General features: G+C 38.4%; 1 protein-coding gene across 3 annotated transcripts in view; it reads left to right on the forward strand.

The window, feature by feature from the left end:
- RSU1 (Ras suppressor protein 1) overlaps window positions 1-17,171 on the forward strand; it is a 102,113-nt gene that overhangs the window by 29,524 nt on the left and 55,418 nt on the right. For all 3 annotated transcript variants that reach the window (XM_085566156.1, XM_085566146.1, XM_021551646.3), the window contains exon 8: window positions 10,528-10,660. In XM_085566156.1, coding sequence (XP_085422282.1) covers window positions 10,528-10,660 — 133 coding nt within the window. The remainder of the gene's footprint in view (window positions 1-10,527; window positions 10,661-17,171) is intronic.

Raw genomic sequence — 17,171 nt, forward strand, 5'->3', positions numbered from 1 at the left:
AGACAGGCCTCAGGGTCACAACTTTGGAGTGGAGATACCAATAAATAACCTCCTACAGTCTGCCTGTAATGTCATCCAGTGTGATTGAGGTGGCACCAGTACAGGGCTGGGGGAGATCACTATTATCCTCTGTTGTGTTTAGCAGAGATTTCCTACTGCTAATTTAAGAGAAATATTCCTGCCCAGGAGGAAAGGAGAGGACTGAAAGACTGCATTGGTCCCTGGGTGAGATGCTTTTTTTGTAAATACAGTACATGTGAGTGATGAACACAGGAAATGGCTGGGAGTAGGTGGGTGGAATTTGCAGCTTGTTTTTATCGTTTGTCTCTCAAAACCCCATTCATGAGAAATGGTGGTGGGCAGTCATATATAAACTTTAAAGAGGCACTGGCATTTTTTTCCCCAACATTTAAAAGGTTATGTGCTGCATTGCGAGACAAATAAATCATGATTCCCTGCAACAGCAGAGTTGCAGTCAGTTATATAAATTGCCAAGGAGGCACTAAATCTGTCGCTTTGTGTGTTTTGACCATTTAACAATAAGAACAGTTTGGAAAGAAAATAGACTAGAAACAAAAACCATGTAAAATGGTAGATGCAATTAGTCACATCAGTGATGTGTTTTAAGTTCATTGTTTGTTCATCTGGGTGGACCCATATGTGCCACATAAAAGATTTTCTCAGGAGAATCAGGAATGTAAGAGTGGTATATGGTGCAGAGTACTCACTAAGATGTAGCTAAATAATTACCCAGAGAATGTAACTGGCTTGTCTGTATGTCTGCATTTTTGATGTGAAAACAATTGGTATGATTTTTAAAGCCCAGATTCTAATGTTGCCTGTGTACACTACCCTGCTGCTAACACATGTGTGCAAACACGTGGTTTGGTCGTGTTTATGCATATGCAAGAACAGTGATTTCTAAGATTACATTCCCAATTAACATCTTCCTTTTGCAAAATTGAATTTGGCATCAACGGCTCATAAGTTGCTGTTCAAAACTGTTATAGTTTATCAAGGAATTTCCTCAGGTAATGAGAAACACTATCAAAATTATGAAGTTAGTCCATACTGGAAAAGTAGAAAATTCAAGCCTTTTTCAAAAAAAAAAAAAAAAAGAAACCAACTTAAAAAAAATCTAAAAATCTTAATTGCCTAAGTAGTCATGTTCCTTTTTAAGAAGCATGAAACATTTTGTAAATTTCTAAATTTAATTTCTGTATCAAAATAGCTAAGTAATTTTTTCATAAATATATTTTTTAATAGCTAAATTACTTTCTGTGGATAAAGAATTGGCTTTAAATACAAAGTTCAAGGAATTGTGCCAAAAGCCTCAATATTTCCATCACAGGAACACCTTTTAAAATTTAGGCTTTTGAAATGACACTAGAATGTGTGTATTAATATTGTATTACGCAAAGTAGTAGCTGCAGTTGTTTGTTCAAGTAAATATTAATCGAAATAGCCATTTACTCAGGTAATTATAACAGGCATATGCAAACATAAGAATCACTTACTTTACAAAAGATATTTCTTTTCCAAATGTTGGAAACTTTCCACTAGTTGATGTAAATGCCAAACTTTTCTTATTTTAGTATAAACTGTCACTGTACCCTGCTTGTGTCACAACACAGCACTGCTCACACCTGCAATACAGGTCATTAGTTGGTGCTTGTTGGATGCCTGAACACTGGGGCTCTTTGGACAACAGTTCTGAACACTAGAACAATTAATTGATACCTTACAATTAAAAAAAAAAAAAAAGATATGCTTCTAATTTTGGAACTAAGGTAAAGGTGGGTAAACAAAATAAGTTGTTTTCTGGGACTGCTGATATAGCAGTTACCAGTCAAGAAACAATAACAAATATGTAAGTAACAAGATAGCTTATGGAGAGATTATTTATATAGAAAAGCTTCCCTGAAAATCTGTGCATACTCTAATTTGGTTTCTCATTTTAGGTTTAAGTCAAAAAAAAAAGAACAAAAAAGCCAAAAATCCCTACACCCCACCACTTGTTATGTAGTTAGAAACCAGGCTGAATTCAAAGTACTTGATGGACACTGCTGTAATTCTTGCCAAACTTTCGAAGATTCAGATTTACATTAGTTTTTGAAATATGTAAGTTCTACAGTCACTTCTCGGATGACTACAGTGTGTGTGTGGGTTCTCCTCATGTTGACTGTACTCTAAGTACCATCAACATAATAATGATGTTTCTGTCAGCAGATACTTCATCCGTTGTGTCAGAACTGTAGTAGGTAAGAGTACTGTAATTAGAGCCAATCTGAGCAAATGTTACATTTGTTGTTATATTTGGTTCATTTTATGTGTTTCATAGTACTTAAAGGTGGTTTCGCTCTTCTGAGTACTTGGCAACCTGTGTTTGACTGGAAGTTTCAAAGGTGCAGGGCAAAAGCAATACAGTGAGTCTTTTTTGAGGTCATTTTTAAAAATTAACTAGATTTTGGTCTGATAGGGACCCTTCAAAGAGAGAATGCTCTGTTGAATTCCCATGTAATTGAGAATCTCAGGGGAGTTTCTCATGCTGGAAAAAATGTGCAATATATTTCAAAATAAATTGGGATGCTGATCCTCTAAGCCTGTAATACTTCCTGTGCCATTAAAGTGTCTTTGATGTTAAACTACTTTGACATCACGTTAATTTCCTTTGTTCCAAAACCCATCTGCTGCGTAGTGTGTTTCTTGGGTTTCTTCGCTGTGAACACTTAGTGGTGACTGTTGGTCTGCCCCTTGGGATCCCAGTCAGCGCTGGACGTTTGTTACACAGAGCAGTGAAGGAAATGGTATTTCCAGCACAACATGTCACCTTTCAAAGAAAGAAATCGGTGAAACTTCACAGTACTTGTAGGTCTTCTAGAAAATTATCTTGTTCTTACCTGAGGAATGTGGGAGAAATTAATTTAATCAAGTTGTAAGTAATAAATAAATAATTTTAGGATGTATTTTTAAAAATACATTTTGAAATTACATTTTCGAGTTATTTCTTGGATTTTTATTAAAGTGCTTGTCCCTCTGCCTTTCCTCTTAGTTACCAAGAAAATGGCACCAGCCGGGCTGGTTGCCCTGGTACCTGAGAGCTGTGTGTGGTGGAGTTGAGTTGTTCAAACAGCCTGACTTGTCATGTGGCACTACAAGCCATTAGCAAAGTGTTGTTAGGTGAGGAGTACATTGTGTGCTGCATTAAGTTCCTGTTTTATGGCTTTCATATGTGAATGTTACTATTATTTACTCTTTCTACTAGTTATCCTGGTTAGGTCTGTTTGTTGCGTACTGTGATGGTGGAAGTTTCCACAGCTCTCTCCTTGTTCCCATAGAGTTAACCTCTCCTCCTGTCACCTGAATGTGAAAACTTGAGTTTGCCCAGCCAGGTTAGGGCTATAATCTTTCTGTATTTAATACCAGAAGTGTGGTTGAAGGTGGTGGTTCAGCCATCCATCCTCTTCTTTCCCAGGCTTCATCTTCAGTCCTGACACATTCAGAAGTGTCAGACTTTCCATTACATTTTGTTATTTTGTTAAAGATTGTAGCTGACTTTGCTTTGATGCTGGAATTTTGTATAAACATCTCGGGACTACATTCACTTTGTTTTAAACTCCTATGAAATGTACTGGAGGGTAAAATTCTCTTCCCATACAATTTTAATAGCTGTAGCTGAGGCAATACCAGTTTGCCCTTTAATGCTTCCCATTTTCATCAAGGATAAAGAATTCAAGATTTAGTTGGTCTGCTTTTACTTGATTTATTTCAACTATGTTCCTCTTACTAAGAGTTGAAGCAAATGGAGTAGCTACTATGGGATCACAGTATAATCAGACTATTTAACCTATCAAAGTAGAGTGAGAGAACACTTGGCTGCTGATTCTCACTCGCTCCATGAGAAGAAAGCATAGATGGTCTTTCCCCTTGCAGATGGGCAGAGGGAGCACAGCAGTGTTTTAGAAATAAGTCAGCTTAGTTCAGCTCAGAAGTAAAGAATGTGTTTTGACAGTGATGAACCATTAGAATATGACACAACTGGCAGAGTAGAGTCTCCATCTCCTGATGTTTTTCAGACCAGATGTTTTTCTGTTTGAAATATGTAAGCTCTTCAGTTACTGAACTGACACAGATTTACTGTTGCATGTATTCAGGTCAATGCTGAAGTTGGGGTCTCATCTCCAAACTCATTATTGGAAATTATCATGTACATCTAAGAAGTTGTAAGAATAACATGTGATGTTGTAAAGCCTGTTTTAACTCCCTGAAAGTAATTGTAAAACAGGATGGATTTTGGCCTCAGTGTTTGATTTTCAGATTGCTCCCTCAGCCTTCTCTTACACTGGGGCTTCCTGTCTAACCCTCACAAGGGAGATTGCAGGCATTCCTATCTGTGTGGTTAGGAGAGGAACCAGGGGAAGACTTCCAGCCTGCTTCTGTGTGATGGATGCTCTGGAGTATCTCGTTTATTTGCATGTACTGAGTCTGGCTTCTTGTTATCTGAGCCTTAAACCTTTTTCCATGTTTGTAGAACCACCACAAATGCTATTTCAGGGTTCTCTGAAGTGCTGGTGACTTGAAGTGATACTGTTATACCTTCTTCAGTATAAGGATGTAGGGGTGAAAGAGCAGAAGTGTTGCTGGGATTGATCTTTTGGATCAATGAATTTTCAGTCTACTTTTAGATTTACTAAACTTAGTTGTTCTCTCTTAGTGCATAGGAGCTCATCAGTAAGAAATTTAGTATTTTTGACATATGCTATGGAGATGTAGATTTGTTTATCATTCTGAATATCGCCGTGAATATTTCTGCGAATTCCAAAGAGATTGAGTCACACTGCACTTAGGTACAAGACTTTGCTCTTTGTTGTCTTACTGCTGCTTTATTAATACTGTTTAAATCTACTCTCTTCTGTTACTAATCCTTCAAAAGTACTGTCTTCAAAGCAGAAATGGTCTTACCTGTTTATAGGAATTGTACAGGTTACTGGTGCACAGCCTTACATGTGCTTAAGATTGGGGTAAAAATCATTGTCTTTGTTAATACTTTGTGGCATAGAAATGAGTATATATTTCGAGTTTTTTACATAGGTATTAAAACATCATTCAGAATTAATTGCTTTGGTTTCCTTTTCATGACATAATAATCATTATATTTCTTCTACCCCCACACTTTAAGCAATCTCTCTCTCTATTGACACAAAGCAAATGCCACAAAAGTAATAAAAATTATAAGCCCTGTAGTGTAAAGCAAATCTAAAGCAAGCCAGGACAGACATATTTTTACGTACAATCAAAGTTTAAATTTAGTGCAGTGGATTGATCCCTTACTTAGCATTTAATAAAACAGGATTCAAAGGTATTTATATCTAAATAAATTACTAAAACTAATTTTGTTCCTCCTGTTATATATACGACAGAGAGTAAGACATTTGTGTTGTAAAGGGAAGGAATGTTTCGATTGCAGTCTTAAGAGGAATTGCTAAAAGGGATGTGTTATAATTGGAGGACTCTCCTTGAGGTCAATGAAGAAGAGTCTAGGCTGGGAGGGGAGTCAGAGTATCAACAGGATACAGATATGAAGCTCAACAGTATACAAGCTAAAAATTATATCCATTGATTTTAATGAAGCTCCACTGGGGATGAGTTTAAACCATTACAAAGAAGCGTTGATCTGGCATTTTACAGCTAGGATCATGTTTCTTACGCTGAATGCCAATGTTCACATCTCAAATGTCAGAGTTGTTTAATTGCTTAATTTCACCTTTTAATTTTTGGAAGTATTTAAAGTGTTGCCAGGGGGTATTCAAGTGAAAAGAACAAGCCAGGTGTGTGTTCATTCTGTTTCCTTTTGTATGTATTGAGGTAATGTCTATCTACATTAGTCACACCTTACTGTACCTCCAGTATACATCCGCTGGATAAATATTAGACACTTTTTGTTTATCATACCTCACAAGAGGATGAGGGGCTTAGCTGTATATGTTAGGGGTGCTTGCAGGCTAAGTCTAATGGACAGAAGTAGCCTAGGAGGTCTGAAGGCACCCTTGGCCTAACTGATACTTTACAATTAAGGTATGGGTAGTAGTCACATAAGTGATGGGGGTAGTATTATTACTGGCTCAGACACTCTCTGTGTCAGACACTGCTGTGGGAGGCACATTTGATTTTCTATTCTAAGCTCTTTTCTGACCGTTGGAGGCATTTGATCAAAACATGAATGTTCTCACAAACCACTTTTTATTTCAACAGAACTGCAGGAAAATAAGAAACATTAATGATAATGTTTTAGCTCAAGTGCAGGATAGATCCATTGAGACAAGAAAGTGTAAGTGCCTTTTTATCATTTAAATATCTCTCAGGATGAGGTGTGCCCACTGTCATATGAGGTGGCCCTTCTGCCCACCCATGGCTGTCCACGCTCTGAGTTTAGGAAGTGATAAATGGTATTTTTTGTTAATGGGTGACTTAAGTTAGAACATATTACAATTAAAAATATGCACACTTTGATTTTGCACTTGAATTCTCAAGAGTTTTGGTGTTGATCTGTTTACTATAGCTCCCAGGTGGCAGCTAACAAGAGATTTTGGCAGTAGATAGTTTTTAGGTCTGCACAGCTGAATAGTTGGGTATTAGGAGCAATCCAGTTTTGAGGTGGAATAAACAAAGAAGTTAAATTACAAGATCCAATCAAACTTAAGGGTTTAAGATCATCTTTAGATACAATGAGTGCTGAGACAGAAATAAAAATGCCAAGATCAGGCATTTCTAAAATTACACAGATGGCTCCTCTTAGAAGACGTTTGGTCATTCTGTGCAGGTCATCCACAGCAGTCAGCTGTTAGATCTCTGCTCTTCCCTTTTCCAGATTCTCTTCTCTTTTCAGTGTCCACTTACTGGTAGCCGCAGTGTCTACTTTGCAGTCTTCCTACCTGGAAATCTGTATCTACTCAAGATAGAGTAGAAAAAGTACCCATTGGACTTTGAAGGTTCTTTAAGCATGTTAAACCTGGGTGCTGGGATTTATAGTTTTGATGATTTATTAGAATAATTTTAGAGGCACTCAAATAATTTAAATTACATTTCTGTGCCCTAGGAAAGGCACTGTGCTGACTAGCCTTGAAGGTGGCCTGTTCCTCCTCACTTACCAGAGGTATATGATTGTGATGCCTTTTGGTGTCACTGATTTTTTTCAGTATGACAAAATAGCAGAACTTTAAGTCCATAATGAAGAAGTAAAATTTTAGTGAAATGATCTATGCCAAATTACAGAAATGATAAGTATTTTTTAATAGGTAGATGTGCATGTAGAACAAAACAGCAATGACCAATGCAGTCTCCTCTCCGAATATATTTTATGATTGAGTCTTCAGTGCTGGAGGATTACTAGAGGTAATTCTGTATTTTGCTTGCTAAAAGTATCTGAGGGATTTGATGTGATCTCTGTAGCAGAACAGTATATAAATTTCCAAAAGCCCTGGGGACTGTTCTGCTGATGCTGCTGTTAGACAATATGCATGAAGGCACATCTGCCATGGCTTTTTCCCTGGCTCTAGTACTGCAGGGGTGGAATAACAGCATTTTCTAACAGGGTGTTACCATAAAAAAGTCACCTAGGCAAGGAGGCTTTTGGAGTTGGGGAACAGGGACATGTGTGAGGTGTCCAGTTGCTGGGCACTCCTCTGGGGAGCCTGGTGCCAGAGCCATTGCTTCAGGCAAGTGTGATCATCTCTTCCACACTGCTGGATTTGTCTTCTGCACTGTAGCAGAAGGGTCCATGCAGTGCTTCTGTGTGTTTGGCTGCCCCAGCACATACTGTTCCTGAGATGTTACTGAGACTTCAGCCTTGTGCTTGGGACTCCTGGATGTCCTGCAGCCGGAGGAGAATTAGGTGTGTACACCATTGATTCATGGATTTTTTTAGCTGTAAGCACAGAAAGGACACCAGGATATGGTGATGCAGAAGAGACACGTTTCCCTTCTGTCTCTTTTTTAACTATGTGGCTTCTTTGTGCTCAAATGGCTTGCCTTGTGTCAGGAGGGTTAGACTCCATTTTTTACTTAGTTCTGATGAGGTGGGGCACTCTCCCTGTAACTTCTTATCCTATTTATTTTCCTGCCTATTTCTGTCCTTCATTTCCAGATGGAAATTTTGGTATCCAGCAGCGATGTTTTTCAAGCACTGATTGCCCTGTCCTTCCTGTCTTCTGCAGGGCAGCCCTTCTTCACTCACCTGCGGAGAATCTGGTACTTGCTATGAGGACAGACAAGTTGTTCTTTTTCTCACTACCACACTTTATTAAATTCTTCACCTAAAATCCCTAGGCTCTCACTCCAGCTCTAGGTGGCCGGTGGGATGGGCTGCCAGGCCAGCTGCTGCTGGCAAGGCTTCCAGAAGGACGTCCTGGGCAGGGATGGGGTGGATTTTGGGGTGGATGCTGAATTTTTGTGTGCCCCAATTTCCACTGTAAATAGATGAATTAGAGCCTCTGTTTCCCTCTGAAGGTGAAATGAAATATTTGTCTCCTTCCAATGTGTTTTAGGAAAAAAAGGGAAGACAGGAAAATAAAGCTATTACATTGGCATGGGGGCCCACAGGTTATTCTGCTTGAGCACTCTTGCTTTTGCTGTAAGATTCCTTTGGCTTGTAGTAGACTTGTAATTATTTCATTTAATTACGTTTAAACGGGCCATGTGGTATTGAAATGGAAGTGGGCACACTGTACTGTAGGAATGGAAACATGCAGCAGCCTTCCCTGGGTGGTAAATTTCTGACACAGCTTGGGACAAGAGGATTCAGCTGAGACTCCAAATATTGAGATTTTGGGCACATGTGACTTATTCGTATAAGCAGCATTGAACTTGACCAGTGATGGTGGCCAATCTCACTTCCCCAAATTTAGCTGTTTTTTCTTTAGTTGGACACAGATCGATTTTGCTTTGATGCCCCACCTACAGAGTGCTTGCAATGTTGGTAGTTTCAGAGAGCAGCATACAGGATATTTTTTAGGTAATAAAATGTGAAATCCAATTTACAGTTGCAAAGCAAGCCCCTGAGTGATACATAATCTTCCCAGCAGCCCCGGTCAGAGGGTTAGGGCTAATTGCCGCTCTGGCCGGCTTCCCCAGCAGCCTCCGCCCGAGATCCGGACAGCGAGAGCGCCGGCCCGCGCCTCCAGCCGGCACAGACGCGCTGCTGTCTGCTTATTAGGTCCTCTTTGTCACAGTACTTAATCCTTTTTCCTGCTGCTTGTTAGAGCAGGGCTGCCGAGTCCCTTAATAAAGCGGCGAGGCGTGCGGCGGGCGGCCGCCGCCTGACTGACGGCTGTGGGGCTGCTCCGGCGCTGCGGCTCGGCCAGCCTGCACAGACGGCTGGCAGATGAGCTCGTTAAGGTTTGTTAAGGTAACGGTGGCTCCTGACTCCGGGATGGGCTGCTATGAGATGCTTGGCATCTTTTCACACCGTATAATGGCCTGTCTTTAATTGTGTTAACCCCCTTTACGACGCCAAGGATTAGCTGTCAAGCAGAACGTGCAGCCAAAGTGAGCAATGAGCACAGGGATTGAAGCAGCTCCCCTTGCCTGCGCTTGCACAGCCCCTTTCATTTTGGAAAGCTGTGGTGTCAGGTTGATACCAGATTTAACCAACATCTTGGCTCTATCAGTCTTCAAAATCCTGTAAATATTTTTTGTTTGTTCCCCATAGTTATTTTATCTTACTGTGGTTTAGTTATTGTTGATTTTTGGGGGACTGGTAGGCCTCTCTTAAATTATAAAATTCACCAAAAAATTTTGAAAATAGGCCACAGATTTCTTAATTTAAAGAACACAAGGAAATATTTCAATGGCTATGCTATCCCAGAATTCAGCCCTTTGTATCATAGTTATGAGGAATTTGAAAGGAACACGTGCTGATTTTGGGCTCGGGTGGTAAATTTTTACAACATGTACAAAACGCCCAGAGCAAACTCATGACAGGTCTCTTACGTCTTCTGTCAAGAATCGGTAAAACTGCCATGTTACAAGAATGGCATTGTCTGTCTGCTTTTGTGAGTGTGTGTCACTCTAACCCCAGATCAGAGCGGGATATTGGTACAATGTGCTGGGCACTGGGAATGCAAAAAGCCCTTGGAGCAGGGATTGAGGAATGCTTTGCAATGCCAAGTTTCAGCAGAGCAGACTTCTACCAGAGAATCATTCTCCTTTCATTCCTGCAGATCATAGTGGAGATGGTGAACAGATGCATTATCAAGTCACACTTGAAACTAATTTAATAAATAAGTGGTCAGGGTTCAACCATGCTTTTCAGTGTGTAGCAGCACTGAAACAAATAGAGTGGAACTGCATCCATCATGGTGGGAGCTAGTGTCCTTCTGTTTGTCTTTCCTAAGACTGAAATATTTGCTGTTGTTATGGTTGCATTCTCTGAAATGAATAAAAAGTTTTTACATTCACCACAAGGTATTTCTTTCAAATTTTTCATGTTTCAAATATTTTTCATCTGGTGTTTTGTTTAATCTCTTTCAGGTAATTTGGATTTAACTGGTCAAAAACAAGTCTTCAAAGCAGAGAACAATCCCTGGGTTACCCCTATTGCTGATCAGTTCCAGTTGGGAGTATCTCATGTTTTTGAATACATTCGTTCAGAAACATATAAATAGTAAGTATTGCATTATATATTGTAGCTGTGTTATTTATTTCCCTGTAGTGTATTGGGCAAAGTGTTACCAGCTACACACATCTTTCATAATACATGCAGTAACTTGGTGTTCAGGACAAATATGCAAGCCTGTACATTTATATTAAGGAATTTTGCTAAGAAGAAGGTAACTGTCATGTAGACAAGTTAGGAAAGCACAAAGACTGTTTGATACTGTCCTCCGTTTTTTGTTTATTTCTAAGAGCTGTTATGTAACATGAGAGGTGTAAAAGAAGCATTACAAGCCTTTTGAGAAGTACTAATTTTAAGTATGCTCGGTGCAGCTTTATAGCTTGAAATAGATACTTGTTAATGTTTTTGGATGCAGGTTATGTTTTAAGAGATATCCAGACTTCAAACATGGTTTGATCTGGACTAATTTGTGGAAGTCTACAATCTTACAAGTACTAATGTTTTCTTCAACAGTGTAAATGTATGTGCTGGGCTTCTTCATTTTAATGCAAGATTCCATGTACAAATGCTGACCATTAGTTTAGGAAATAATGTCTTTAATCATTCACTAAATTGTAATACTTGTTTTAAGTGAAGATCTCTGTGTTATTCTTTAGATGGGAAGTTATTTTTCAATGTCTAGCAACAATCTTGATGCTGTCTCCCTAGGAGCACTGGGTAGTACAACCTGGATTGGAAAGTTAGTTTTTGCATTTTGCCTTTATTTAAAAAGTGTATTTTAATAATTCAGAAGCATTTCTGACAGTCTTTTATATGGTTGCTGTCTGAACAAAATTACCAGAGAAGTGTATTCACAAGTGACAGTTGTGGGATTCCAATTAAGTAACTGAGATGCAAATTTCTGTATGTAACTAAATGACCCAACAATGGCTTTTGTAAGCTATTGCTCTTCATTTACAGAATTTTAAATGAAAAGAATCACAGATGGAAGAGTGGTTGCAAGAATTGCGTGTCTCAGAAGGGTGCTGATATTTATGCTGTGATTCGTGTTCTCAAGACAGATTTATTCATAGATTTAAGTAGGCTGCAGCACCCTTCTTGCAGTAGTACTCTGTACTACAGACATGATGTAGGGAAGCAGCTGCCTGTCTCCTTGGACCATCCCTCCCCACTGTTCTTTGTGTACCTGCATCTCAGTTTCTTGATAATGTTTGGTAATTTTGTTTTGTATTGTCAGTTTTATATTTCTCTCTGTGAGCAGTGTAGACTAGGGACCCTCATGTACTTCTCTCAGAAACCACTCTGGGCATCATGAAGACAGCAAAATTTTAAGGACTCAAGTGCAGTTTTGAGAATTTGACTCACAATCAGTTTCTAGGGAGGGGGGTGGGGGGGGAAGCTGTTATTATGTATCTATAATTCTTTTTAAAAAAAGTGTAACTGGGTATTTTAAACTGCTCTGGCAACTTTCCTGGTATAATCAAAATTGACAAGAAGATTCTGTATTTCATCAGTTAGCTCAGCTGTTGTTCTTTGTTTCTAAGTTAGCCATATTAGATTTGTTGTCTTATTCTTTGTTAGGTGTAGCAGTGTCTTACTGGCTAAAGGGCCAGTTTTGATTTTGTCCTCAGTAAATATTTGAAACCTGTCTAGTTAATGGTGTAAGCAGAATCAGACTGGCCATTCATAGGGAGAAAAATGAAAAATCATCTTTCTGTGGCTCATTCATGATTTCTGCTTTGATCTTATAAGTTTATTTCATTAATGTGCCACAATTTTCAAACTTTAGTGACAGAAACCAAATGTATGAAGATAATTATATGTCAATTTTAGATTTTTACCATATGACCATTTTATATTTAAATCATAAATAAAAATTATCAGTATGGTTTCTTAGAAAATCAGTAGCAACTTTTTTTTGAATCTCAATTTTCCTTGTTTGCCCAGCTAAGAAGAGAGTTCATGGATTTTCCTACTGGAAAAAGATTGTCCTTTTTATTTCCAGTTTCCTCTAAATATGAGAATTACTGGGATGCCATTTCCTAAAGACATTCCTCTGTTTTCCTTTGGTTTTAGGAGGTAAAACTCAAAAGCAGTGGCATGGTCTAGGTAACAGGTTTAGTAGTATTGTTGTGCACAAAAGCAGGTAAGCATTACAATCAGAAGAAATTAAACTGTTTTTCATGGTGGATTTTGATCTTTTCCTACTAATGACTGTACAGTTTCTTCAACTGCCTTTTTCTTTCAGAGCCTTTGAACAGGTAGTGTGCCTTTTTCCTATTAAGCAAAACACAAGGTTCATATGTGAACTTAGCATTTTTCCCTGTGGGTATCTAAATAAGAAAAGTCAGGTTCTTGAGTTTTCATGTGTTTTATTTTAATCTTCCAACATTTGATAGATTGAGACAGATAAAATTTTACTGTGAGGCAGAGCAGTAGGCTTTTCATTAAATGAATGATTGGAAAGGTTGCTGCTTAGCTAACCTCACTTGCAACACTGAGAAGATAGAACACAGATCAGTAGCTGACCATCAGACCAGTATGTTTGCTTTCAGGTACTGGAAGATGTAGACTCTAATGAACCAGAACTATGTTTCTGTGTGGCAGATGAATTTTGAACTCCAGAGACAGAGATTTGTTTCCCTATGCCCATTGTTTTTGCTAGCTGATTGGAAATACTGACTTTGCTTTTTTTTTACAAGTTTCACATTGCCTAGAATAACTAAGACAGTGAAGGTAGGCTTATACAGTCCCAAGTTTCAGAGGCTCACCAAGTTAAATTTTCACTAAGGGGGTTATGCTAGTACGTTTTATTTTGTGTTTGCAATGGCTAGAACTTTGTTTGCTCAGTTGCTGTTAATGTAACAAGAAATTAGTAATTCATTAGCTCCTGAAAATGCACTCACTTGCAGTCATATAAATAAACCTTGAGGTTTCTGCTGAAGACTGGCACAAGCAAGCTATCACTGCAGTCAGTGCCAGAGATTCTCCATTCAGATTCTATGGGGTTGAACTTGGGAAGCAGCTACCAAGTAGATCTCAAACCTCTTCTTTTCCTTTGTGAAATGTACTGGCTATTTCAAGCATATTTAGTGAAAAATTATGTCCCATTTTTAGCCTTGTCTTGGGATATTCATGCTCTAGTGATTAATTGATAAGTAGGGATGACACGCATGAGGGATGATTTTGTCTAAAGATAAAATGTCATTTGTCTTGCATACTTTTACATTTATACACTCCTGTTTTACATGGTACTCATGCACCAAGTATAAAACTAGAATTGCACTTTACTTCAGAAGCATGTTAACCAGTGAGACCCTCAGATCAGGCTCTTTCTTTGTAGCTTCTTTAATTTCCTTTAATTTCCTTACCTTCCATGAGAAATGGTGCCTGGTGATTTTTTTCAACCCTAATTTTTCAAGGAAGACTTGTGCTGACAAAAAGATGGGCCGTATATTGTGCTGGAAAATGTGTGTGGAGGGGCTCTTAATTCTTAACAGGAAATTCAGCAGCTCTTGGCACTTTGCTAGCTTTTGTTGGCTAAAATACACCCACTGCACATATCATCTGGTGACAGCATCGTTTGGAAATAGGTCAGTTTGCCAAGTGTATAATGATTCTTAATCTCTCACTGCTGTGTAACTTTCTGAAACTTTACTAAGCTGAATTTTGGCTTTGGTTCTATATATACTTAGGAGCTGCCATTAAACTCGCCGTCTGATGTTACAATAGTGTTGAAAAGCAGTTGAAGAAATTGCTTAAACAGTGAAGGATAATGGCAATCTTGTCTCCTCAAAGGGCTTTACTAAATGTTTTATTTTTTATTCATGCCTTTAGTCAACTTTCAGAATGACCTTTATGTTGTAAGCATATTCTCAAAGGATCTTCTCTGTCTAGGATACTGACAAAGAGATGATGTATTGTGTGATTTAGTGGTCACAATGTACTGAGATAAGTGCACACAGACTTAAATGTTAGAAAGAAAACAATGAATTAAGCTCCTATGAAGAATAAAATTCTAGTTCCCCAGGATTTATATAAGATAATTATTGATTTGATTAAGATGAGATAAAACTGAGATGTGGAATTGGTATCAGTGGGTGGGTTTGGTTGCTGGCATTTACAGCAAAGTTAGTCCAGAAAGCTGCTCTTCTGGTACATTTCTGGAGTTATTCATGTTCTCTTGATCCATCTTCATGTGGAACTTATTCTTTGCATGTTTGTAACAGAAAGATTTTGATTTTTATCACAGCAGAGTCTAATGCAGATATCAACAGCTAATAGTGTAGTTCCAGCTAAAACAAAAGAAATTGCTGGGTCCTGAATGCATTTTTAAACTGCCCTTAAACCCAGAAATCCCTTTTTAACACTTTATCTAATGATTGTTGTTTCCCTGTTTGACCTTCGTATTCCAGTGAGGCAGAATTACGATTGAAGAGTCACACCATTTTTACATCTTAGAAAGCAAATTTTCCCTGCAAGGCAGTCAATTTGGAGTCAAGAGGCTCAACAAGATGTTTTGTGAAACGAAGCAAGTTGCACTTTTCCCATTTCCATCAGGAAAGGTAGTAGAAGAGCAAGCCATTTTCAAGACTGACACATGAACTCTTAGTGGAGGAAATGGTTTGACAAATGCAGTGCTGAGCATATATCACTTGGCAGCATTGGAACATAGGTTTCCCTGGGCAGGTTGCTCTGTGCTGAGCATTGCAATTGAAAATCCCATTTCATCAACAGTGACAGTGTGGAAAAATCCACTCTTGATTCAGCCCTCTGTGTAGAGACAATCTCCCCAGCTTCTTGGGAATGAGTTGTTGTACTGAACCCCACTATTATGCAGCAGCTGCTTCCAGGGCAACAGACGTAGGTCATGAAGGAACAGATTCCTCTTCTGGATTACATTAATGAAGAGTATTTCAGGATTTATTTTTAGCAACTCAAGGAGACTGGCAAGATACTCAGAATAGTGCACTAGAATATGAATAGTCTCTTGAAATAACTGGTGATCTTGTTCCACAGTTGTTAAGCCTGTTTAAGTTAAACCAGCTGCACGGTTGGTGCTGTCCAATGATGTAAAGATGATAATCAGCAAAACCACCTATTAAGGAGTGGAAAAGAGGTCAACCAAGTGGAGAATCTATATGTTGGTTCTTGGGAAGCATGTTGGGAAAGTGGTAATTGGCAGCAGTTGATATGGAGGCATCATCAGGTTGAACTGATATGGAGATAGTCCTGAAATGGTGTTACTTGTGCAGCACAGTCTAGGACCTCCAAGAACCTGATTTTTTTATGCTAGCGCAAAAAGCAGGAGTACTTAAACTATGTTTGCTGATGGTGCAAAGCTAGCAGCATAGGAAAAAATCAGCATACTACACAGTAAGAATTAGTAAGCAAAGAGGAAGGCTTGAGTGTATTAGTTACAGGCAAGCCACTGGTGTGATATGCTGGAGTGAGGGGGAGAGAAAGATAAGCACAATCCCCAGAGCTTGGCTAAAGGAGCGGAAAATTTCCAGTACAGAAAAGGAAATATTTCACAGTTGTGGTCATTATATTCGTGAAAGGTGAATTCATGCAGGTACAGGCAAAGTGTGAAAATATAAGAGGATAGTGAAATTAATGAAAAAAGAAGAGGAAATTTAAAAGATATTTTATTTATTTAGCAAAGTCAAGCCTGATAACAGGAGTCATGGCTGTCATTGGCAGAGGAAGAAACTTCATTTAAGACATAAAAAAGTGGTGGATATAGGAAAAAATATAAATAAGCTGGTCAGGTGTATATTTGAAGGAAGGTCTCTAATTATTAAAGGAGCAAGGTGATAAATAGCCTTCTGCTAGAAATAGTCTTCCAACACAAAAAAATGGAGGCCAAAGTCTTGTTTCAGTGAGCACTGATCAATTGGATAGGAGTACATGGTGTGATTACCTGTGGCAGAGGACAGCATGTCTGTGATGTAGGCAGACCTTGCATTCACATCTCCTGATAGTTGAGTGAAAAATTCTAATGAAACCCCCATAATATATTCAGATAACTGCACAATGCCACTGATATTAAACTAAAGGAGGCAAAGCTCTGTTTTATGTTAATATAAAGAAGAATAATTATGCATTATTATTATTATTATTATTATCCTCCATTTAATAATCTGTTTAAGTAAACATGTATGGCAGTTTTGTGCAGTAGTTCATAATTACTGGTATTTTTTCATAACTTAAAAATTGTTGTTATATAACTTACATATTCATTAGGAAAAAATAATTTGGGGTTATGAAAATCTTACTTTTTTTTTGCACTTAGGCTGTAGCGATACCTAGAAAGAATGCTTTTCTTTGGCTGTCTCTAAGTAAAATTAAATTCCCTAATCATTGTCTAATCTTGTGACGGCACCAAAAAGAACTGGACACAGTTGATTTCAGGTGTAGTTTTGAATGGTTTGTATTCTGTACTTCTTGGGAGAATAAAGATCATCTAGAAGAGCACAGACCAGTTACTTGAAACATTTGTAGATCCGTTTCAGCAGAGCTCAGTCAGACACCTTCAGCTGTTTATATGATCCACAGA

Source organism: Lonchura striata, chromosome 2, assembly GCF_050655825.1.
Source record: "Lonchura striata isolate lonStrDom1 chromosome 2, ASM5065582v1, whole genome shotgun sequence".
In the NCBI taxonomy this organism is placed as follows: domain Eukaryota; kingdom Metazoa; phylum Chordata; class Aves; order Passeriformes; family Estrildidae; genus Lonchura; species Lonchura striata.